Genomic DNA, 25,817 nt, shown 5'->3' on the forward strand with positions numbered 1-25,817 from the left:
AGGTTGTCTTTATTTTCAACTGCAATTTTCAAAGGGAGGGTAAATGGCAAAAAGATGTAAATATCACAAAACTTTTACAGTCCTTCATTTGCAATGAATATGTGAACTTTAATTTCCATCAGGTTTTCATATGTGATTGCAGCCCAAGCTTCCCATTAGGGTTACAGAGTATGTAATTAAAAATAAAGTGCATACTATTCAAATATAATCCAGTTAATCAGATGACAATAACCCTTCTTTGTACTCTTTCCTTTTGAATTACAGATGAGGCATGAAAAGAAATCTTGACCTTTCACCTTTAGCTTTCTCATGCAGCCATAAAAGCAATTTGTTGCTTGTTCACCGCAGGCAGATTGGTTTCAGGTTCACAACTCAGAGATCTTTTTCTCTCTTACGTTAATCATAGTTTTCAGTTAAATTTATAATTTTATTTTGGTTGCTTTGTTCCAGTGCACCAAAGAAGACTTAGAAAATGGTCTGCAGGCCAGCATCGAAGAGATTATTACATATTTTAATCAAATTATATTTAGCTATTTATTCTTTGATATTTGATGAAAGGTAAACCAATAAATTGAAATAGTTTGGTCTGTAATTATGCAGATAGATAAAAAAAGTTATTTTTTCCATAAAATATTAAAAGTTTCATTTGCCTATGTTCCTCTGTACCTCCTGATAATTTTGATTGTGCATATAGAACATTTGGGTTAATATTTAGCATTTTTGCTTTGTATGTTTTTTTGTTTGCTTCATTTTGTTTGTGCATAAGGAGCAAGTACCTAGACGTGCTAGAATGGTGAAGCAGGAAGAGCATGACTACACTTCTGCTTCCAGTAACAGCCAACACTTCTGCTCTACCTGGCAATTAGGTCCAAAATACTGAGAATATGGCCTATGCCCCATTAAAGAGTTTAGGAGTTGCAGCTCTTGCTGCTCCGACATTTGCTACCCCAAAATGTATAGAGGCATTGTGCCTTAATGTATTCCCAGCATGCAGCATGTCTCTGGCTACTATTATTGGCTTACCCTCCAAAACATGAGAAAGCCAGAAGCAGGAGTATGGCTAATTGATCTGTAAAGTATAGAGATCCACCTCTCAAAAGCTTTGCAGAACAGTGCTGGAGCCTGTTGCAGCAGGCACAAGGTGCCTGAATAGGTGCCACATGTTTTGAATGTTAGCTATTTGAAAACTACTGTACTATAACCTCCCTTGCTTTACTAACTGTATGGCTGCAGCATGTTTTTCCTCTCAAAACTACCTGAACTACCAGATCAATTTGAGTGAATTATTATGAAGTTTATCTTAATAAAACATATATTTTATTTAAAAGAATCTCCAGTAGTATTCCCTTCTATCCTTTCTTCACTATAAAATTATAAATTAGTGTGCAAAGAGAACTATAGAGTATACAGCCCCACATTCCATTAAAAGCATTCGACCAACAGTACTTACAAAAGAACCATTTTGTGGAGCTGTGGAAAGTGTAATGGTTTCATTTTACTAACAGGCTGCTTTTTGCTTAAATTAGTGGTAACTACTTATTATTATTCATTATATGTGTTCTGAAGTGAATCAACATGTTTCACACTACCTGGTCAGCACATACTTTACAGGCATGAACTCAAAATTCTCTAGTGTGCATGAATATAGTGTATTTTAAAAATCATATCCCTATAGTGCATATTGCTGCTCAGTGTAGACAAGCCCTTACAGTTCCTCAGTCTGGTGTCTTCAACACAAAACAGCCCTTCCTTAACTGCTTCTAGCTTATCACTAGATTCTGGATTCTTTGAATTCTTAGTAGTGTGGTCTTGGTCCTTGGAAACCCTCAAGGGTGTGCTTACACCTATATAATATTGCACATTGCCAGTGTAGAAAACAACAAAGATGTGAGCAGTACCAAGAATGTATTCTACAATTAATGAGGAAAAAACAAATTACTTTTTCCTTTCCCCATCAGAAGTGTAAACGCTTTGCCAAATTGCCTTTATAAGAAATTAACTTCCCTGCTCATTAGTTTGATTCACATTATTATTTTTTTTAAATCTCCATCACAACATACTTGGCTAAGAAAATATTCATCTTCTCAGGGGAAATTCTTTTTAGTTCAAAACTTGCCTTTTACTGAAGTCCCACTGGAAATAATGTTTTCTCTTGATAATCTACCAATCCAAGCTTTCTTCTTATACCCTAGAGCAGGGGTTCTCAACCTTTTTTCTTTCTGAGGCCCCTCCAACATGCTATAAAAACTCCATGGCCCACCATAACTGCTTTTCTGCATATAAAAGTCAGGGCCAGTGTTGTGGGGTAGGAAGCAGGGCAATTGCCCAGGGCCCACTGCCACAGGGTGCCACACAAAGCTAAGGTGCTCAGGCTTCAGCTTCAGCCCTAGGTGGTGGGGCTCAGGGCCCTGAACTTCAGCCCCACGTGGTGGGGCTTTGTCTTTCTGCCCTGGGCCCCAGCAAGTCTAATGCCAGCCCTGCTTGCAGTCCCCGCAGCGGGCCCTGGACCTCTGGTTGAGAATCACCACACTAGAACATTTTTTAAGAGGAAGATTGATTTCCAAACTGCAGTTGGCTAACTAAGCTATGGTTCCAACAGAAAGAAAACATGGTCCAGTTTATTTCTCTGACTCTAAAACTATGCCATATTCTCCATCTCTATATTAATAGAGGAAATTACCCTCAGCACATAGAGGAAATCAGCATTTACTTCCTGACTGATTAATTTTCTTGCTTCCGCCTGGTTTTATGAGCCTCCATATATATATATATATATATATATATATACACACACACACACTCTCACAGAAAATTAATAACCAACTCCTTGAAGTGAACAAATAAGGAAAGGAAGGGAGTGGAGGTGGTCTTCAGTTTTTCTTTAGCTCCCTGCAGGCTGAGAGTGCCTCCTGCTCCCTTCTCAGAACAGCTATTCTTCCTCTGCAGAAGGCAGGTTGGGAGTACTCCTCTAAACAGAGACATTCATGGAAGTTTCTGGGTAGCAAAGCTGAATGTTGAAAGAACAATTTTGTCTGTGCATGTGTGATAACTCTGATATTGAAGCTCCCCAACAGATTTCTAAAAGACAATCCATGAGCATCTAATAAAGCTATATCAAATGTGATCAGCATAATTATTTTATTATAGCACATTGTAAACAGTTTGTTCTGTTAAAACCTGATGTTAGTGATGAATTTCTTTGTAGTTATTTGTTTTGTGGAAAAACAACAAGTTAAGAGAGTAGTATAAGGGCCCTACCATCAATCAAACCCTAACCCCGCCCCTAACCCCGCCCCTTGACCCCTCTAGTCCCTCCCACCTGTCACCGGAAGTCCCACCCTATGGGGGTATTACTTCCGGGGTCAAGATGGCCACATGACCGGAAGCAAAGTGGGTCATGTGACCCCTCTAAGAACTCCTCCCACCACCCTCTACCAATCAGGAGGGGTTTCCTCCAGAAAGGACCACCCCAAGAGGAGATTTGACCAATCAGGGCAACTTCCGGGGGCGGGTGACCTATCTAGAAGTGGGTCATGTGACCCCTCTAAGAACTCCTCCCACCACCCTCTACCAATCAGGAGGGGTTTCCTCCCGAACGGACCACCCCGAGAGGAGATTTGACCAATCAGGGCAACTTCCGGGGGCGGGTGACCTATCTAGAAGTGGGTCATGTGACCCCTCTAAGAACTCCTCCCACCACCCTCTACCAATCAGGAGGGGTTTCCTCCCGAACGGACCACCCCGAGAGGAGATTTGACCAATCAGGGTGACTTCCGGGGGTGGGTGACCCCATCTAGAAGAGGGTCATGTGATCCCTCTAAGAACTCCTCCCACCACCCTCTACCAATCAGGAGGGGTTTCCTCCCGAAAGGACCACCCCGAGAGGAGATTTTGACCAACCGGGGTGACCCCTCTAAGAACTCCTCCCAAGGCCCTCCGCCAACCCGAGTGCAGCACCAATACCCCATAAGTACCAGCGCCGAACAGAGGAGGCCATTTTTCTTACCAAGGACACGTGTTTTAGAAAGCGTGGAAAGGCTGCTCAGAGGAAAACATGGACTCGTTTACCACCCCCGTTAGAACTTCAGACTTTGTTTTACCCCCGAGAGTCTTTGACCATCCACGGAGAAAACGTTACATCAGTGACAGTTCTGAGGAGGAGGTTGTGACCACGGGGAGCCCTTTGGCTCAGCCGTTGTTGGATACGCCGGAATCCGACCCCGAAACTCTTGTGAGACATCCCAAAGAGCCTGATGGCCTCTCTTTGTCCAACCCCTCAGATCGCCACTTGGGAGAGTCACCGGTGGACAAGGCAAATGGAAAAGATGGCGCTCAGGTAAATGAACGATTAAAAAACGGCGGTGGGGAGGGGGGAGGGTGATGAGACTAGGAACCGGGGGGGTTGTGTAAATTAAAAAAAAAAACCCTAAGCTGAGGTACTTACACTGTTTCTTTTTTGAAAAATCTTTTAGCAGCTCAATGATGCCTTTCTAGAGGACCCAGAGCCCCTGGACAGCATTGTATCAAGCAGCGAAGATGAACCGGGCCCACCATGTTTTTGCTCAACACCAATACAAATTGTTGAAGAGGGCTCCGAGGATGATGGGTTTGAAGAGTTTAGGAGGAGGCTAGGCATAGAACTGTCCGAGCCAGTGCCACGTCGTGAGCGTAAAAAAGTTATGCGGATTATTGTACGTGTTGCTGTTTATGCTGTCCTTAAACACTGCCTTAGGGAAAAGCTTTTTGAAGATAGTGAGGGCTGTGTCATAGATGCGCCAGCCCAACGGCACCATGACTGTGTGACTTGGACTTCAGTGGATATAAACTGCAAGCTCCGGGCCCTGTGTGCTGAGCTGTGTTTGGAAAGCTTACTAAACACTGTTATTGCCATAGGTTATGCTATGCAATGTCTGTGCCTAACCCAAGAACATTTAGCACAAGGGGTGACTTTGATAAATGCTGTGCAATTCAGTGGAGACCCTGACCGTGTTTTAAAGAAAATGACCAAGCCGGAAGATGCCTGCTTACAACGTTATATTGACCGTCTAGTTCGCACAAGAAGTTACAGAACCCTGCTTAAGAAAAAGACTATTTGTAAGAAATCTAAAAGGATTAAGTTAGAGAATGGTGAGGGTGCAAACATGCGATATAAAACTTGGCAGCTGTAAATTAAAAAAAAGGGGGGTGGGGGGGCTTTTGTGACTATCTGTGTTTTGTTAGAAGGCTTTTGGCCCTTAAGTTTTAATAAAGCATCTTTGTTTGTTTTTAAGGAGTTGTATGTCTTTTTAAAATAAATAAATAGTTTTTGTGAGAATTAGTTTTTGTGTGTGTGTGTGTGTGTGTGTGTGTGTAAAAGACATTCATTTATAGCAAAAAGCTGAAATGCATGTTGTGGGAGGGAAAAAATCCTAAAAACCAAACAAACAGGATAGTTCAGACATGTTTGAGTATAATACAGTTGTTATGGAGAGCTGCTTTTACCAGCAGGACCAAATATTGGTTTTTTTTTTCATCCAATGTCCCTAAGTGGCTCTCTCAGGGATTGAACTCCCAACCTTGGGTTTACCAAGTGATTACTTAAGCCACTGAGCTATCCTGCTTGTTGAAATAAATAGGTTTGAGCACACACTCCACCCTCACTGAATAGCCAGAATGTTTGCAATTACTTACCTTTGTTCCTATAGGGTTACAATTGATTGGTGAGTTGGATGGTGAGTTCTGATTAATATGAAATGCTATTGGACAGTTTAAATGTAACCCCCTGGGGTAAAGGTGAAGCACTATTGGGCAGTTTAAAAGACCCAGGAGTTGGTGGAATGCTATTGGACAGTTTAAATGTAACCCCCTGGGGTAAAGGTGGAGCACTATTGGGCAGTTTAAAGGACCCAGGAGTTGGTGGAATGCTATGAGTCATTCTTGCTAGAAAAACACCCCACCCCCCCAAACTTTAAGCATGAAAGAAACAACCAACCCCAAGACATTAACTGATATTGCAAAAGGGGACCCTGCACTTGGAAATGGGGTACTGTTTAATACTGTAAGAAAGCCACAAATGTATTTTAACTTACAGGGGTGGAGGAAGCCCTATTGTGTATATAGCATGGTTCCCACAACAGAGATACAAAACGGTGTTCTGCAGAATCTATTATTTGAGAGCTGTGGTGATTAAATTAACCTGTTAGCAACTATGTTGAAACAATGGGGCTAAGAGGGTATAAAAACCTTAGGTATGCTGCAGTCTGTCCTTTTAACAGAAAATCTTTTTACATAACTGCTGGACTGCAAAAAGAGGTAAGCTTGCTGTCTCTAACTCTGAAACTACTGCCACTTTTTGCCCATGCTGTCTTTAGTAAATAATGGTGCCTATGCTTATTGCAGTGTGATCTGTTTTAGCATGGAACCAGTAACTTCAAACTGCATTTTACCACCAGGCCAAGGTAAAAACCATTTTAACTATAGTTAGCTTAATACTGTTAATTTTAAAAAAGTATAGGGATTTGGTGGTAATGCTAACATGTTTGCTTGTTTTTAACCTGAAGGCCCACACACACATGGGGGGGAACAGAACAATCATGTTCCAGCAACACTTTATCCCATAGTGAAAGGTAACTTTTTTTTTTTACACAACTGGTTTTTAAAATGCATGTGGGGTTTTTGAAAAGTGTGTGGCTGCAAGCTTGATTTGGGATTGGGAGGGGGGGGATTTGTGAAGGCATAGGTTTTTTAAAAAAAGTATTTGGTTTGTTTTAACCAGGTTTTTTTGTTACTGTACATAATGGTGTGTGTTTAAAAATGGCCTTTGAGGGGGAAAGGCCCAAACACATGGGCTTTTAAATGCAGAGGGGTGGGGGGCTGCAACTGGTTTTTAAAATGCATGTGGGCTTTTGAAAAGTGTGTGGCTGCAAGCTTGATTTGGGATGGGGGGGGTGGATTTGTGAAGGCATAGGTTTTTTACATAAGTATTTGGTTTGTTTTAAACAGGTTTTTTGTTACTGTACATAATGTGGTGTGTGTTTAAAAATGGGCTTTGAGGGGGAAAGGCCCAAACACATGGGCTTTTAAATGCAGGGGGGGGGGAGGCTGCAACTGGTTTTTAAAATGCATGTGGGTTTTTGAAAAGTGTGTGTGGCTGCAAGCATGATTTGGGATGTGGGGGGGGGGAGGCAAGGGGGATTTGTGAAGGCATAGGTTTTTTTAAAAAGTATTTGGTTTGTTTTAAACAGGTTTTTTTGTTACTGTACATAATGGTGTGTGTTTAAAAATGGGCTTTGAGGGGGAAAGGCCCAAACACATGGGCTTTTAAATGCAGAGGGGTGGGGGTGGGGTGGGGGCTGCAGCTGGTTTTTAAATGCATGTGGGCTTTTGAAAAGTGTGTGTTATAAAGCTGGGGTGGGGGGGGAGGCAAGGGGGATTTGTGAAGGCATAGTTTTTTTTAAAAAGTATTTGGTTTTTACTGTGCATAATGGATTTTTAAAAAGCAGTTTTTGGTTTTTATTTTGCGAAATAAGATGTTTATTGTAGGGCCAGAAATGGATTATTTTGTTGTAAAGCTATGATTTTTTAAATAGAAAAGCACCCTGCTGAATGAATATATATAATTTAAGTTTTACAAGATGGCTTTATGTGTTTGCTCCACAGTACTGTCAAAACATGACCAGAGGGAAAACAAACTCAAAAGAAAAAGAGAGGAGACAGCTGAAAAGGAAAATTTACCAGCATCAGTGACTGATGGACAGATGAAGCCCAGTAAATATATTTTGCTTATTGGTTTAGTTGTTCTATGAGGTTTTGTATTTTAAGTAAATACACAGGTGTGGGTGAGAGAGAGATGGTAAAATTCAGTTTTTGTAAACTGTTGTTATGGTTTCTTTCCCCTCATAGGCATGGGCAACCTTTCTGAAAATACTGTAGTCAGCGCTACAAGCACACCTCCTCCAGAACCACCAAAGAAACTCAAAAGAAAAAGAGAGGAGACAACTGAAAAGGAAAATTTACCAGCATCAGTGACTGATGGACAGATGAAGCCCAGTAAATATATTTTGCTTATTGGTTTAGTTGTTCTATGAGGTTTTGTATTTAAGTAAATACACAGGTGTGGGTGAGAGAGAGATGGTAAAATTCAGTTTTTGTAAACTGTTGTTATGGTTTCTTTCCCCTCATAGGCATGGGCAACCTTTCTGAAAATGCTGTAGTCAGCGCTACAAGCACACCTCCTCCAGAAGAACTACCAAAGAACCAAAAATCTGCTTTGAGACCTTTAACAACGCAAAACAGCACTGAAGTGCAGATGAAGCATCCGGGCAGCCCAGACCTCATATACGTGAAACCCAAGGACAAAACAAAAGACTCTGGTAAAAAGCAACCACACAAACACAACTCCTGTTGCTCAGCGGCTACAGCCACACCAAGCCCTGAGAAAACTGTGAGTGAAAATGCCCACGTTCACAAACCCAGAGCACGCACTCTAGGGGTTCTGAAGGTGCGCAAACCTGGAGCATGTGGTGTATGGGCTCCATATAAAAAACCACGGTCTAGAAGCTTCTGCGATGCCAAGGTGTTGCAACCACACACACACAATTCCAGTTCCTCAGCGGCCACCGCCACAGCAAGCCCTGAGAAAACTGTGAAAGAAAATGCCCACGTTCACAAACCCGGAGCATGCGCTCTAGGGGTTGTGAATAAAACACCGAGCACTGACAAAACATTCTCCCAAAACCATAAGCTCGCCACAGCTCCCCCAAGTTCTAGTGTTTGGGAAGAGTTTGATGCTTCCATCAGAAAAGTGATGGATGCTGTATCCTCGGGGAGTCTAAAAGAACGGCCTTCTAGAAAGACTTGGGAAAAATATGATGCTTTGTTCAGAGCAATGTTAAAAGACAAGAGGGCTGAAAAGGGTGTCTCTGAGCAGGCATGACTAGTCGTGGAAAGGGGCCTGGGTAAAAGGGGCACCCTCCAGAGTACACATCAGCTTATGTGTAAACAAAAGGGGGGACAGCGCTTGAGGGATAAACGAATGGCTGCCAAAAAGTTTCAGGCCAGGGTGGCTGTAAAAATCTTAAAAAGGGCTAAAGAGGTAATGAGGAAAAAAAAACAAAGAGAGATGCCTCCTACTGGAGGCTCTCAGACTGGCTTCTCTGAAAATGGGGAGATGGAATCAGACTCTGGTTTAGCAAATTCCCCAGAGGGCTCTCTAGACAGGCCCCATTCTACTTCCAATGACCCTCATGGAGGCTTCTCAGAGTTTGACTCCCAAATAGCATCTGATGTAGAAGATCCCGCTAATGATCCCATAGAGGAACCCCCAAGTAACCCCGAAAATGCAGAGGTGTATATGGAAAGAGTGAGAAGTTGGCAACGTGAATTACCTAGATTTGGGGGGTCGGTATATTGTGAGGAATTTCGTTTTGTCAATCTTGAGCAAGTAAATTCAGCTCAGCGGGTTGTTGAAGCCATACACCAGGGAATACAGTTGGTACTCGATGATGTTAATGGTAGGGTAGGCCCTGATGATTACGTTCAGTTACGTTTAGAGAGCAGTAATTTAGCTAACCCTTTGTTTTCAGTCAGAAGAACTAGGGATGAGCTATCTGCTGAGGATTTCTTAAATCAGACCTCAAAGCTGCTACAGAGCAATAGAGAGTTGCATCTCGATGGGACATTGCGCCTTGTTGTGACAGTTGTAAAAAACAAGGGTGGGGGTGCTCGTAGAGTTTTAAATTCTATCCTTAGTAGTCAAATTATTCATAAAAAAAGACAGTGTTTGGTAGACCTGACTTACACCGGTACCAATCTGTGTTTTGCGGGTGGCCTTTTGGCCGTCATGTCCGATCGTAAACCTACGGACACGGAATTGTTAGCGGAGGCGAGAAAGTTGCATGAGAAACTGGGGTGGTCAGATCAAAAAAAGATTCTGGTCAGTGACGTAGCAAAGTTTGAACAGCATTTAGGAGTGAACATACACGTGGTGCTGTATATGGAAAAAGGTGGCCGGGGCTTTTTTAAAACAGGAGGCCTCACGTACCCCAAGACTTATTTCATCCTGTTGCACGATGAGCATTACTATGGAGTTCTGGATGTGAAAAAGTTGTTTGGAGCGAAAAATTATTGTGAGTTTTGCCACACGGTGTACAGCCACGACCACTCTTGTAGGTATCGTTGCCGCCTCTGCTTGAGTGTAACGTGCTCAGACAGCGTGGGCGTGCAGCTGCGGTGTCCTAGCTGTAGACTGTATTGTCGATCCAAAGAATGTTTAGACAGACATGTCGACTGTGCATCAAAAAACCAAGTTGAATGCCTGTCTAAAACTTTGTGTGATAAGTGTCAGTCTTACGTGAACAAGCGGCATAAGTGTAAAGGGAGGCGATGTAAGCAGTGTCAGGGTTTGATTGTTGGTGATGTAGACAGTCACTTTTGTTTTATGGATAGCCTTAGAAAGCCTGAATCCTCAGAAAAGTATATTTTTTATGATTTTGAATGCATGCAGGAGACTGGGTTGCACACTCCCAATTACATTTTTGCTATGTCCTTAAATCCAGAAAAATCCTGGGAATTTAAGGGCGATGAGTGTCTGTCTGTCTTTGTTAAGACCTTTATCGGCAAAGAGTTTCGCGACTATACATTCCTAGCGCACAATTCCAAAGGTTATGATGCGTACTTCATCGTTAGGCAGTTACTGAAGGAAAAGATGTGCATAGAACTGATCACTCAGGGTAGTAAACTAATGTGTGTGGAAGTGAAGGCCCTGGGGATTCGTTTTATAGACTCTTTAAACTTCTTGCCCATGAAGCTTAGCAAGCTACCGCAGGCATTGGGATTTGAAGGGTGCAAAGGTTATTTTCCACATTTTTTTAACACTGTAAAAAATCAAAATTATGTGGGACCTATGCCCAGTGTGGCACACTATGGTGTAGAAAGCATGATGCCCAGGGAGAAAACAGAGTTTCTCGACTGCTATCAGGACCACAGTTCTGAGGTGTTTGACTTGCAAAAAGAGCTCGCGTATTACTGTCAGCAGGATGTCAAAATTTTGAGACAGGCTTGTATTCTATACAGAAAAGAGATTATAAAAATGACGGAGAAGGGAGACGTAGTAGAGAAAGAACCTGGTAAATTCACCGAAGGAAAACTGTGCATAGATCCATTCCAGTACATAACACTGGCATCTGTTTGCATGGCTATGTACAGGTTTATGTTTTTGGAGCCTAACACAGTAGCTCTTCTGCCTCCAGACAACTATCACAGGCAGAAAAAAAGATATTCAACTCCATCTATTCAGTGGCTGTTGTATATCTCTTACAAAGAAAATATACAAATACGGCATGCTTTACAGGGTGGGGAACTACAGGTAGGACCCTACTTTTTAGACGGTTATGCCGATGTTGATGGGGTACGCACAGCCTTTGAGTTTAATGGATGTTTTTTCCACGGCTGTGTCACCTGTTATTGTGAAAAAGCACAAAATCCTATGACGGGGACATCTTTTGGGTTTCTTTATTACAAGACACAGCTCAAGGCTGACTATCTGAAACGACTTGGTTTTGTAGTGAGGACTCTTTGGGAGCACGAGTGGGAGGTGATGAAAGAAACAGACAGGGAGTTGGCAGACTTTTTAAACCGAGCCCAGTTACCCCAGCCTCTTGTGCCTAGAGATGCTCTTTTTGGGGGGAGAACAAACGCTATCCGCCTGTATTACAAGCCTAACCCCGGGGAAGAAATCCACTATTATGATTTTACCAGCCTGTACCCTTTCGTAAACAAAACCAAAGAATACCCTATCGGACACCCCGATATACTTTATGACAAATTTGGACCCCTGGCAAATTATTTTGGAATTGCAAAAGTTAAAGTTTACCCCCCACGAGGTCTCTTTTTTCCATTGTTACCCGTCAGAGTGGGTGGCAAGCTTATGTTCCCGCTATGCCAAACCTGTGCGGAAACCGAGCAGCGGGAGATATGCACCCATACTGACGAGGAGCGGGCCATCCTGGGGACTTGGTGCACGGTGGAATTGAACGCGGCTATAGCGAAGGGGTACGTGGTGGCTGAAATCTATGAAATCTGGCATTTTAATGAAAAATCTAATAAACTCTTTTCAGAGTACATAAAATTACACCTCCGCCAGAAACAAGAGGCTTCAGGGTATCCCAGTTGGTGCACCAACGAGGAAAAACAAAATAAGTACATTAGCGATTTCTACCAGAAAGAAGGTGTTCGTTTACGCCAACATGAGATCAGATCAAACCCTGCTAAACGCCAAATCGCTAAACTGTTTTTAAATTCTCTGTGGGGTAAATTCGGCCAAAGAACCAATCTACCCAACACCAGCATCGTGAGAGACCCTGACGAACTCTTGCAGTACCTATTTTCCCCCAATTACAAGGTTTCATCCTGCGAGTTTATCGATGATGAAACAGCGTGCGTGTCTTGGAAGCACGCAAAAGAACGGTACTCTGTCTCTGGCAATACCAATGTTGTCATAGCCTGTTTCACCACCGCTTATGCCCGCTTAGAATTATACAGTCTGCTAGACGGTTTGCAAGAGCGGTGCCTGTACCACGACACTGACTCGGTGATATTTGTGAAAAGGGAGGGTGCCTGGAATCCCCCTCTGGGGGATTATTTAGGGGAGCTCACAAGTGAGCTCCCGCCAGATCAACACATCACCGAGTTTGTGTCGGCAGGCCCAAAAACGTATGGGTATAAGTTGTCTGGAGGAAAGGCCTGTATAAAAGTCAAAGGTATTACCCTAAACGTAGCAAACTGTGAAAAAATCAACTTTGAAAGTTTAAGAGATCTAGTCCTGGACTACTGCACGGGCCTGCGAGATAACGAAAACACCTCAAAAAAGATAGAGGTGCAGCAGCCCTCTATCGTAAGAAACAAAAACCAGTGGCAAATAGAAACAAAAACCCTTAAAAAAACACAAAAAGTGGTTTATAACAAGAGGGTCCTAGGAAAAGGTTTTAAAACCCTGCCCTACGGCTTTTGAAAAAAAATGGATACGAGGTGGAAACACCCCTTTTCCGCAATTCTTGCGGGGCCTAGCAACTGCGGAAAAAGTTACTTTATAAAAAATGTGTTGAATAATGCCAAACAAACACTATCTGTTATGCCTGAGAATATCGTGTGGTGTTATAGTTGTTGGCAACCTCTGTATAAAGAACTGCTCTGTAAATATCCCTTTATCAATTTTATGGAGGGGTTGCCTGATGCTTTGGATGATGACAGTTTGTTTCCTACTAATAAAGTAAATATGGTTATCATAGACGATCTGATGAACTCTGCTTGTGAAAGCAATGAAATCGAGAAAGCTTTTACCAAGTACGTGCATCACAGAAACCTGAGCATTATGTATATAGTTCAGAACGTATTTTGTCAGGGAAAAAAGAGTCGCACAATTAACCTAAACACAAAGTACATGGTTCTGTTCAAAAACCCCAGGGATAAATTACAAATCGCTACGCTCGCTCGGCAAATGTACCCTGGCAAAGCTCAATTCTTTCTAGAAGCTTTTGAGGATGCTACCAAAAGACCTTATGGCTACCTGGTGGTGGATTTAAATGCTTCCACACCGGAAGCTTATAGACTAAGAACCGGTCTTTTCCCTCCAGACTGGCCAGTGGTTTATACTTTAAAAAAAACAGCTGGATATAAAAAGAAATGACTTATCGGCAGGTCCCTTTTTAACAGCTGGGACTGCTGACTGAAAACATGTCTAGCTGCGTGAAGAGAAACCTGGGTCTTTTAAAATTACTTAGCAAATCGTCCCCGCAGCAAAGGAAGGCTATTCTGTGTTCGGCCTCTGACGATCTAGTAGTGGCCATCTCAGAAATAGCGCTCAATACCTTAAAAGGAAACATACCTTTAACACAAAATCAAGTGCGTGTGTTGAAAAAGAAACGCACGCTTATAAAAACTTTGTGTAATAAGAGCGTTTCACTTAAAAGAAAAAAGCATCTGGTAAAGCAGTCTGGGGGGTTTATTGGGCCTCTGTTAAGTTTTGCTATCCCTCTGATAACAGGGCTTTTAACTAATCGATAATGGAGTATGCAGAAAAAATGTACCTGGTGCCCAGCCACCAGTTGGAGCAATTAAGGGCTCCCCCTCCAGCAGAGGAAAATATCAGAACAACAGCAACTCGCTTACTGGACGCTGAAATGAAGTCTGTTCTTCAAAGAACTGACCTGGCCGAATACGAAAAGGCTAAACTTTACAGCGCCGTGCTTCAAAGGTACCTAACGTACGTGAAGCAAAGTGATGCGGATAAAGGGAAAATAAGTCTGTTTCTACCGGAACAGGAACAAAGCGTAACTGCCAAACCCCCAGAAACACCAAAGAACTCAGACTCTATTGCTCAGGAGGTGCTGGATAATGTGAATAAGCGTTATAAAAAAAATGCAATAGTATTGCTAAATAAACTGGGGCAGGATAAAAATCTCTCTTCATGGAATGATAAAGGGTCTTTTGTGTACAAAGGCTCTGTGGTTAATGGTTCTAACATGCTTGACTTAGTCAGGGCTGTCACCCAAACTCGCTCTGTACCTAGCAAACGTGTACCTAAAGGATGGGATGTGTTTATGAATGCCATGGCGGAACTGAACGTACCATCTTCTGTCATGGGCAATGCAGCCAACAGAGACCTTTTGGAACGCCTCAAGGCCTCGACTGCTGACACCGGGGTGGATCAGGAATCCGTGACCCCTTTTTTGCCCTATAAAAAAAAAAAAAAGATTGGCTAAAAGAGCCCAATGGCTCATTGTGTAACGTTTTTCACATTCTAAAAATTTTAAAACTTGTTTTGCTTTAAATAAAACATTTCTAGATTTTTTTAAAAAAATCTGTGTAATTTTTTCAATTGGTCATTTAAAAAACAGACAAACATCAATTTCTTTAAACCCCTAACCTGGGGTGCTTTATTGGGTAACATGGCTATAAAAATCATTACAAGATACACATGTCTGGGCTTGTTGAAACATGTTTTGAGCAAGGCTAGGTATGCCCAAAAATTTAAATTTATTTTTTACAAAATTTATCACCATCCGGTCATTTTGCACTAAGTCGTCAGAATACAATTTTAAAATCCGGTCAAAAGATAAACCCTTGCTACGATGATGTAAAAAAAAACACGCAGTGATAGCCACAGGCGACGGAGCGGGGGTCTTGTAATTGTCTATTGTGAAACACCATGTCTGTGGCATTTTTGTTTAAAAATTTCATAATGCTTTTAGGAAACAACACGCTGTTCAGGGGTTGCCCATATGAGTCAAAAAACTCTCCACGGTTATGCTCCGCCAGATACAGGGCGAGCCAGTGTTCACCCGGTTGGTTGTGTGGATGCGTGTTCACCACCAAACCTACGGGCCTCTGAGACAGCTTGCTTCCAGGGAGCCAATCACAAGGGAACACATCTAAAAAATTCTTTTTTGTGTAAGGATCCGTTGATAAGACACGTGAGAGCTGCACGGTGTCCATGTTCACATGTAGTCAAACAGAACGTTTCTTCTCTGATTTATTTCTATGACATTGTCAAAAACTCCATACACAATCATATTGACGGTAACCGTTAAAGCCTTTCCAAACCGTATTTCTGCTCTCAGGTTCCCAGTTTTAATCAGGGAATAGTGATCTGCGCATTCCTGGTCGGGAGACAGGTCAAAGGCAAACAAGGTGTAACCCTGTGCAAACTCCTCACGGTCGATTAACAGAGAACGATCTTTCATGTGTTTACCAGCTGTCTGTACCAGATTCATGTATTCTCTCACGCAGCGTCCTGCCTCGAAGTCCGGTTGCAGAGGCTTGGTCGGTACCTGTTCACCATCCACATACAGGGCCACAAAATTAATATCGTAATGTTTAAAATGAAAGGGATTTTTAGTGTAACTGCCGCTAAAGGCATCGTTATCCACAAATCCTAGGACAAGCATTTTGGGTAACTGTCCCAAGAACAGGTTTTCCTGGTTACTGACCCTGCTGCCTGCAGGGATGCTAAACACTTTCATTCCCACACGGTCCACGGGGTATTTAGCATTAGCGGCAAGCAGGGCCTCTGCATGCCCCAAACGGACACCCGGGGCCACCCGTACTTTCTTCACAAAAAGGGACGCTGATACAATGCGCAGTTTAAAGCCTTCAGCCGCACTGCCCATTAAACAGAAGGCGTCTTTACTGCGTGTCAGTTTAATTTTCACATCCACTCCGTTTAACAAAAGTTTTTCTTGAAAAAACAGGTCACTGTGTAGATGGCCCAGCAGCTCTACCGTTCTGCTCTGGGCTGTCAGCTTTGCACGCTTCACAAACCCTAGATTCTCTCCATCCAACACTGTTTTTTCATGTTGTCCAGCAGTGTCTTTGTAAAACAGGCCGGCAGAAAATTGCGTGGCGAGGGTGTCATCGCTGTAATTGAGCACTGATTCTATAAAGGCCCTGTAAGGGTAACAGTTGTTGCTTTGGCTTACAAGGCGGTCTCCCAGCGTAACATCCAACTGACTGAAAATAGAGGCCACGGGGTAATTCACCAGGCCCACTTCAGCGTCCGCAGCAAGTTCAGTTCCGTCTCCTTTTACAATCTTGCAACACAGGTAAAGCAGCGTGTTGTTTAAATCCATATAATCTATGCCATTCCCTGCTATAAAAAAGTCAATGGGGGCAGACTCCGTAACGGCCGATAGAGGTGGCACCTCGATGTAAATGCTTTTCTCGATGCTGGTCTGCGTAGGGGCTATTTGAAACAAGTCTAGTTCGGATTTGGTGCACTCTTCAGACCCGCAGTGAACAAAAGCCATATTGATTAAAATATGTCTCTTTTACCAAGCAGAGCGCATCTCCTCTTTTGCCCAGGCTGCTTCTTGGACTTTCGTTTATGGCCGGCTCTGCGTGTCAAAGCCCTTCTTTTAAAAGGTTTTGGGGGACCTGTGCGTCGTGGGTATGACGTATTTCTCTTTCTTTTCTTCCTCCTTTTAATGTACATCAGCCCCGATCCTTCCTGTGAAGCTGTATTCCCCACCTTCTCCAGAACAGCACGGGAGACATGACCTACCACATCTTTAGCTATGTTTTGAGCGGCGGTTTTTACGTGGGGCTTAATAATCTCTAGCCCCCTCCTCAAAAGCGGTACAGCTTTTCGAAAGAGGCTACGAAATATTCCACCCACACCAGCCCCGTACATCACGGGGGCCCCATGATATCCAGGAAGGGCGTATCCAGCCTGGGCTTTGTAATAGTTCCTGTAGATGGTGGGGTCGCCATAATTTTTTAGGATCGCCATAATAGTGTGTTTTTTTTTTTTTGCTTTTTAGAAACCTCGCTCTCTCCGCGGTCGCAAATGCAGCTTGATGATCACCTTGCCGAAGCGAAATGAGACATGTCTGTTCTGATCTGTCTTTATTTCAATGGTAATGGTGTCGATGTGGTGTTTACTAACAGGAACGTAATGAGGTTTATCATAGGTGATGGTAACAAACTCATTGTTCCTTCCTTGGACAGGGACGCAGCGTAACAGGGGAACAGAAAAGTCCCCCACAAACTGGTGTTCTACAATATCCGTGTACAGATACAAGGAGTTAAAACCCCCTGTAATGTCTGCTGAGAAGGGAAATTTTTGGACGTTGCGTTTTGGGCCCAAACCCAAAATGTTAGCTAGTTCCCCGCCAGTAGAAAACCCGTAGTTAAAATTGGTAGATTTAAGTCTCACTTTTCTACCTACAGGGTCGTAGTTCATGACCATCTCAGGCGGTCCTTGGTGACGAGCCATGGTGCTGTTCATATGCTCCAGTAATTCAGGTATGGTCGAGTAATAACCTCGTCGTAGGATGAAATTCCACTTCATATCTTCAAAGGTAATTTCAAAAGGGGTGTCTTCATTGATAGTGTTCCAGCTGTGCGGGTATTGTATTTCCACTAACCCCACCTCCCAGGCACCCGGGAGATCCAAGGGCTTAATTAGCCGTATTGTAAAGTTCGAGATGGTGTTTTGGGGAAAAACTGCAGAGCTGGCATTGCTGGGCAAAGTGATGTAAAACCCGCCGTCGCTCATTATTATTTTTTCTTCTATCTGTCTTTGCAGGAGGAATTGGTTTTTTGTTTTTTTTTTCTCTCTTTGTTTTGTGTCTAAATGTCACAGAGTTGAGAAGCTTCCACCCAGCTGTTAAACTTATCAGGCCAACCCAACCATTTTACCAGTAAGTGTTTTTTTTCTCCCTTTTCCTTTCTCCGCTAGAATTTTTTCAATCCTGTAAATCCTGTCTCGTTTGGGGTTTACTTTTTGTAACTCTTCAGGGTAAAAAGATCCAGTAACTGCCTCACCTTCGTAATCTTTTAATCGGTATACAGGTCTTCGGCCCCTGGTTAAGGCTTCATCCACTATGAATATCTCATCGGTAAACGTCTGTTCATAACCTTTTTCAAAAGCGCCTTTGGTTTTAGATAGTCTCACGTGATCGCCTTTTCTAAAAGGGGGAACAACCTGTTTTATTTTAAAACTGTCTCCGTAAACCGTTTTCCACACCTTCAGAGAATTTGAAGGGTTAACATCTATGGGTCTGGTACGTATAGTCCTGTGAAAGCTCTGGTTATAACTCTTTATAAAGTCAGGTAAGACGTCAATGTAGCGAAAGGTGTTATGGGCTGTAAAATATCTCCACATCCTAGTTTTTAAAGTTCTGTTAAATCGCTCCACAACCCCTGCTTTGACTTCATTATTAGTAAGAAAATGGTGAACCCCATGCTGCTTTAACAGTCCACTTAAAGGTTTGTTTAAAAATTCTTTCCCCCGATCGGTTTGTAATTTTTGAGGCACGCGACCTTCGCTGAAAATAGCTTTAAAGGCCTTGGATACCTCACCGCTTGTCTTGTCTTTTAGGCATAAGGCCCAGGCATATTTGGATAAAATGTCTATCACTGTTAAGATGTACTTAAAGCCACTGTTGTGTTTGGAGAACTGATGCATATCCACCAAATCTGCCTGCCACTGTGCATCCACATCTGAAACAATAGTCTTGTTTCTTTTAAAATGTATTCGAGCTGGTTTGTGTAAAGTGTATGCATCCTGGTCTGAAAGCCAAGCTGTTACCTGTCTTCTATTTAAAGTTTTACTATGCTTTCTGGCCACTTGAAAAAGAGAGTTCACTCCGCCAAAGCTCCCAACTTCCCTGGGATTGTAATATATTTTCTTTAACAGAGCTGTCGGTGTAGACATGACTGTTACTGGTACCGTCTTTTACTACCACAAGTATGAAAGGGGACACGCTCATATTGACACATTTAAATACATTTTATTAATTGCCTGGTTTAACATGATCTTTTACAGCCGCCTGTAAAATGGACGCCATAACTGATACCATAAGGGAGTCTGAGCTGTTTCATTCTTCCATTTTGTGATTTTCGGTTTCAGATCTGTCTCTTGGATAGCAGTAAAAACAGCTGACGCGCAAGTTCTTAAAGACCTCTAGAAAGGCATCGTCGAGCTCCTGAAAGATTTTCAGAAAAAGAAACAGAGTAAGTACCCCAGCGGCTGGTTTTTTTTTTTAATTTACGCAAACCCCCGGTTCCTAGCTTCATTACCCACCCCCTCCTCTACCGCCATTTCTTAATCGTTCATTTACCTGAGCGCCATCTTTTCCATTTGCCTTGTCCACCGGTGACTCTCCCAAGTGGCGATCTGAGGGGGTGGACAAAGAGAGGTCATCAGGCTCCTCAGGGCGCCTCACGAGGGGTTTCTGGTCGGTTTCCGACGTATCCATCAACTGGTCGGCCAAAGGGCTCCTCTCGGTCGTTCCCTCCTCCTCCTCAGAACTGTCGCTGGTGTAGGTCCTGCGCCACATAAGTATGGTGCTTGGGTCCAAAACAAAGTCTGAAGTTCTAACGGGGGTGGTAAAGGAGTCCATGTTTTCCTCTGAGCAGCCTTTCCACGCTTTCTAAAACACGTGTCCTTGGTAAGAAAAATGGCCTCCTCTGTTCGGCGCTGGTACTTATGGGGTATTGGTGCTGCACTCGGGTTGGCGGAGGGCCTTGGGAGGAGTTCTTAGAGGGGTCACCCCGGTTGGTCAAAGTCTCCTCTCGGGGTGGTCCTTTCGGGAGGAAACCCCTCCTGATTGGTAGAGGGTGGTGGGAGGAGTTCTTAGAGGGGTCACATGACCCTCTTCTAGACGGGGTCACCCACCCCCGGAAGTCACCCTGATTGGTCAAATCTCCTCTCGGGGTGGTCCGTTCGGGAGGAAACCCCTCCTGATTGGTAGAGGGTGGTGGGAGGAGTTCTTAGAGGGGTCACATGACCCACTTCTAGATAGGTCACCCGCCCCCGGAAGTTGCCCTGATTGGTCAAATCTCCTCTTGGGGTGGTCCTTTCTGGAGGAAACCCCTCCTGATTGGTAGAGGGTGGTGGGAGGAGTTCTTAGAGGGGTCACATGACCCACTTTGCTTCCGGTCATGTGGCCATCTTGACCCCGGAAGTAATACCCCCATAGGGTGGGACTTCCGGTGACAGGTGGGAGGGACTAGAGGGGTCAAGGGGCGGGGTTAGGGTTTGATTGATGGTAGGGCCCTTATACTACTTAAGAGCTTTAAAATCATCATACAATAAGACATAGTCCCTGCCTCAAAGAACTTATATCTAAGGATTCGTCTACACTATTACAGAGAAAACTGCATCTATTTAACTTATATGGGCTTGTAAAGTGATTTAAGTAAATCAGTTGAATTACTTATTTCTGTTAAAAGTAGCTTATTTCATTTTTGTTTAAACCTGCTAAACCAAAACAGGTCACTCTTAGGCCTGGTCCACACTGGGTGGGGGGGAGGGAATCAATCTAAGATATACAACTTCAGCTATGATAATAGTGTAGCTGAAGTCGACATATCTTAGATCAACTTAGAATCACTTACTTCGCATCCTTGCAGCGTGGGATCAATGGCTGCCACTCCCCCATTGACTTTGCTTCCACTTCTCGCCAAGCTAGAGTTCAGCAGTTGACAGGCGAGCAATTGATGATTGATTTACTGATAGATTGATCACTACCTGCCGATCTGGTGGGTAGTGTAGCCGTACCCTTAGACCCAAAATAAGTGCCCACATAAAGCTTTGCAAGAGTTTAACTTAAAGTGTAAATTTAAACCATGTTAGTTAAACTGTAGACAAGGGTTAAGGAATGCAACCCAATGCTTCAGTATCCATAAACCTCAAAAGTTGGACTGGACAACAAGAGATGGATCACTTGAAACTGCCCTGTTCTATTAATTCCCTCTGAAGCATTTGGCACTGGCCACTGTCAGAGACAGGAAAATAGGCTAGATAGCCCATTGATCTAACACTGTCCAGCTGTTCTTATAAGATGAGCCATATATGAAGCATGGAGGAAATGACAAAACATACTATTTTTTTAACGTATAGGTTAAAATAAGTGAACTCCAAAAATAATAGGAGATCCAAAAGAGGATGAACCAAAATAGTAGAACAGAAAATCTAGAAAAAGAAAGGGAGGGGAAGAACTAGAAAAAGTTAATGCCAGATTATCTTGATCTTCTCTTAGAAGAAGTTGGCAAGATCTTGCATAGGGGGTGAAGAGGGAGCATGGACAGAGGGACCAACTGTAGGAAAGCATCAGAAGTGGTGAACAGATGTCTGAGAATAAATGAGAGTGGAAGAGTCCTGCTTGAAAATAAAAATGACAAAACTGCATATGCAAGAGACTTTCTCCAGTGGTGCTTGGCAGCACTAAAATAGAAGTGGTGTAACTGGATGTTAGGAATAAGCCAGGGTTGGGTCTTGGTGAGACAAAGCAAGGATGGGAGGAGGGGTAAACGTGTTAAGCGTGCAGCAGAAGGTTTGACTGAGTCAGTAGAAGAGGGAGAACAGAGTGGGGAGGAAGGAACCAGGAGTGGCACAGAAGTCATAGGCATTAAAATGCCAGGCAAAGGGCTGGAAGTTAAGAGAGATGAGGTGGTGTCCAGTTCCGAGCAATGATAAATGAAGACAAGGTTGAGTTAGTGGATATTTTAGTCAGATAAAGCTGATCCAGGGCTGAAGCTCAAACTGTGGTGAAGGTGAGAAGGAAGATTGCTAAGGGTCAGATTGGCTGTCAGTTTGGAACCTGAAGCTACAGAAAATGTAGGTGTGAGATTGCTAGAAGCAACCAATTCTTTGCCTTGGATCAATTAGAAGATATTAATTAAATGGCTAGGAAATCACAGACGGCTGGATTAATTAATGAAGTAAATAAACCAGATCAAAAGAATCCAAGAGTGTCAGAGGGGTGGTATGTACTGGGAAGATTATCAACAATGATGTGTGATTTAATGTGCAACATTGTGGAGATGTCAATGTGGAAACAGGCAAGTTGATAGAATATACAATCATGGCAGAAGTGCTATGCTCACTGGAGCATTTGCTGGTACTGCTGCTTCTGGTTGCAGAAGAAACTGGCTGATCTACTTATCATGGAGCTTTTAAGAAGTAGGTGACTAAAGAAGTTGCTGGTAACCTTGCTCTGAAGTTCCTAGGCTGCTGGATGTTTGGAGGTGGTAGGGACAAGAGACGACTTCTGACTGCTTTCTGGATTCTTTACTGATGACAGCAGCCTTAGCTGGGGAAGACTAACTTGGCAAGTTCCAACCTTTTAGGAGAGAGGAGTGGAGGTGTAGGGGAAGATGAGACCCCTGCTGAGTGGCTCCTGGATCACCGAGTGGTCCAGCAGTTGACCATTCAATATCTCCTTTCTGTAGCTAATGCATTACATTGGTAGAAAACTTATAAATAAAAACTAGTCCATCTAGTCTTTAAATTAACATCACCATTGTGTTTGCACAGCTCTTCACGTTTGTTTAACTACATTGTTTAGTCTAGAAATAATCATTTCAAAAATGGATCTAAGCTCTTCTTCTCCATGGTTTTCTTTTAGAAAAAGTATTAAGAGACCTAATACTTGGTAATTGTTTTAGAAGCAATTTCCAGCTACAGCATTTCTAGGAATAAAATACAATGTGTCTTACCATCCTTTGACTGGCTTCATTATCCTGTATATACAACTTATCAAACCTGTCTTGTAAATTGCAGTGTACTTCATCAACACCAGCAACGCTTGCATAAATAACAGAGTTATGAGTTTAAAATGATAATTACCAGAATCTAATGAATCGCATAAATCATTTATAATGAAGGGAAATAAACAAGGACTCAGAGATGAACACATTAATAACTTGAGTTTTGCAAAAACAATGAGTAGTTTAATTTACATGGAATGTCCGTAGACATTGAATTCTATCAGTGAAATAATTAGTAGCTAATTTAAAGAGATAAACGTATCTAGCATATTCCAAATTGGAAAAAAATGAATATTAAAACCATGATTAAACTATGATCATTACTGTAAAACTACAGTATATGATCTATAATGGTATATCAGAAGCTAGCAATATTGTTTATCAAGATTAAATATCTCCTCAATCTCTCTGAAGCCTGAAAAAAAAAAAGAGTCTATACATCTGTCCAAAATGTAGATCGGACGATATTTAAAACAAGATCCTAGATATGTTGGTTCCTATAAATGTTTAGTTCAACCCCCTGCACCACTTTTAATTTTTTTGTCTCATTAGGATTATTTTCTGATATCTTCCACTCTTTTTATTTTGACTGAATAAGAACTTTCAAGGGTCCCTGACTAGATTCCTGGAGAGCAAAAACAAAATATGTCAGCATTAACCTGGCCTTTCTGTCCCTTTTGCCATTCCAGGACAGACTGCAAGTGTCAAGTAGGCAAGACTCTGACTTCTGAAGAAAATCTGGAGTAACTCTAGGTTGTCACTAGTGAAACTTAGATCAGAATCTGACTCTGAGGACCTTATGGTGCAGTGATGATTATCTCAGCATGACATGCTGTTAAGACTTCCTTTTCTTCTGGACAAAGTTCATCATTTGGTAAGAGATGCAGCTGCTGGGTTATTTTGCTTTCTCTACTCTTGTCCCATATCTCTTCTCATCAAAGGCAAGACAATTCATTATGAGTTATTTATAACCACAGAGAAGAAATACTGGATTATTCTTTTGCCTTTTGATTTTCTCTTTTGTTAGTAATCTGCTAAGAGTGCATAGTGCTGCACAGATATGGAATAGCACTTACCACTATTTTTATTATTATCTTCACCATTCTATAATCAAGAGAACAAAGTCTGAGAGGAACTTGCAACTTTCAGGTTAGGTTAGTATCTACTGTAGCTACAATGTATTGCTGTCTGTGTTTGAAATAATAAATTAAAACCAGCAAAGAGTAATGACTGGTAATTAATCCAAACTATTCAGGTATGACAGCTGGGCATGCTTTTGTTTGACTGCCGGGTGTCATCCAGATTTCTACTTGATATCTAATGTCAATTAATATTTCCCTATTCAGAAAGATAGCAAGCATTTGCAATAACATGCTTATGCTACCAAATACTAGTAAAAGCAATAATAATCTTTGTACTGCGTTTAAAATGTTTTTGGCAGGAAAGCACACCACACAGATTAATGAAAGCTGATTGTTCTTTTTAATACAACATGTTGTTATAAATATAACAATAATAATGATCAAGGATAATAAATAGCCATCATGCATAACTGTTTGGCTTGTGAGGAATATGCAATGAGTGAAATTCAACCCTGTGCAAATGACCCACATGAAGCTGAATCTTAGTGCCTGTGTGCAAACCTAATATTTAGTTTGAAAGACAAACAAAAAAATCCCAATGTTTCATTCTGTGTTTAAAACACAAACATCCAGTAATTTTTGATCCCACCAAAGTCTTCATCACTGGTATGCAACCAAAGCAATAGATAATGGATTAGATGACCTAATTAGTCTTTTCTTTCTCTAATTTTTATGATATTCACATCCAAAGCCTAAATTGCTTAGTGTCAAAATAGTTGATTTTGCAGTGCCACCATCCAGCTGTTACACTGTGTAAATACACTATTTATTATTACACTGATCACTCATGGTAGTTGCCTACATTTTATGGGCCACATGCTACCTTCTGCTACACACTGATGAGGGGAGGAAATTGTGGCAAAATTATCTGAAAATGGGACAACAGGGTAGAGCATTGTTTGTGTTTTCCATGCCTTTAGAGACAGTGAATACCTTACAGCTCCAGATCTATTGGTAAGTCTGCACTGCAGTGTAAGGTCAGAGTTAGTGGGACTCGAGTGTGCTGACCCATGTTAGGGAACCCTGGACTTGAGTGTCTACATTGTATTTTAACCCTACGTTTAGAGATTTTTCTAATGTGTTCTTGAACCTAGGGGTCTGGTGTCCACACTGCAATGTACAGACCTAAGTCAAAGTAATCATATCCCAGAGTCACTAATTCCTTCCCCAAAATGTAGCTGTTCTAGCCTTAGGACAGTAGTGTACTGTCAGAAAAACTTACTGCCCATCCTGCACATTACCAGTTTGCTTTGCAAAAGGCTCAGTCATTTCACTCACTATTGTAAACCCAGGAAGCTCTCTGATAGCGTGTGTGCAGATGGGTAAGGAGGTGACCTGAACTGCTGTCTTTTGCAAAGGGGTGTGGGGTTGCTTCCCTTTTCAATATAGTGGATTGCAGATTGTTGGGATAGTTGTCCCATGGAATTGTGGGATACATCCAGCTGACTCCCAGGACCTAGGTCAAGTGGGGCTGCGTCTACCCTGTAAAGCAATAGGGTTCTGGGTCCCAGCTTAACTTGAGCTCAGACCTTCCAGCTCTTCAGGGTCCTGGGTGTGAACCTTGGGTTAGCACAACTGCAGTGTAGATGCAAGAGGGGTTAGGCTTGAGCCCAGGCTCAAGCACGAGCTTACATTGCAGTATGG

The 25,817-nt window shown here is 42.4% G+C and overlaps 3 protein-coding genes across 4 annotated transcripts; 2 read left to right on the forward strand and 1 right to left on the reverse strand.

Moving 5' to 3' along the window:
* The first annotated feature begins 4,054 nt into the window (after positions 1–4,054).
* LOC127044699 (uncharacterized) lies at positions 4,055–5,415 on the forward strand. The gene is made up of 2 exons (XM_050939769.1): positions 4,055–4,336; positions 4,473–5,415. Exons 1-2 carry the CDS (start codon positions 4,055–4,057, stop codon positions 5,166–5,168), a joined length of 978 nt encoding a protein of 325 aa, XP_050795726.1. The 3' UTR covers positions 5,169–5,415.
* A 755-nt stretch (positions 5,416–6,170) lies between these two features.
* LOC127045601 (uncharacterized) lies at positions 6,171–9,956 on the forward strand. 2 transcript variants are annotated; one of them, XM_050941849.1, is made up of 5 exons: positions 6,171–6,437; positions 6,540–6,605; positions 7,639–7,746; positions 7,882–8,028; positions 8,163–9,956. In XM_050941849.1, exons 1-5 carry the CDS (start codon positions 6,338–6,340, stop codon positions 8,912–8,914), a joined length of 1,173 nt encoding a protein of 390 aa, XP_050797806.1. In that variant the 5' UTR covers positions 6,171–6,337; the 3' UTR covers positions 8,915–9,956. The 2 variants fall into 2 exon arrangements, with proteins under 2 accessions (XP_050797806.1, XP_050797808.1); XM_050941851.1 differs by lacking the exon at positions 7,882–8,028.
* Positions 9,957–15,473: 5,517 nt separating this feature from the next.
* Positions 15,474–16,781, reverse strand: LOC127044700 (uncharacterized protein F54H12.2-like). Its single transcript, XM_050939771.1, has 2 exons — positions 15,966–16,781; positions 15,474–15,806 (listed from the first exon to the last, which is right to left on the reverse strand). The coding sequence occupies exons 1-2, from the start codon at positions 16,779–16,781 to the stop codon at positions 15,474–15,476; spliced, it is 1,149 nt and encodes a 382-aa protein (XP_050795728.1).
* Positions 16,782–25,817: the final 9,036 nt, after the last annotated feature.

This window comes from Gopherus flavomarginatus, chromosome 2 (genome assembly GCF_025201925.1).
Source record: "Gopherus flavomarginatus isolate rGopFla2 chromosome 2, rGopFla2.mat.asm, whole genome shotgun sequence".
Lineage (NCBI taxonomy): Eukaryota > Metazoa > Chordata > Testudines > Testudinidae > Gopherus > Gopherus flavomarginatus.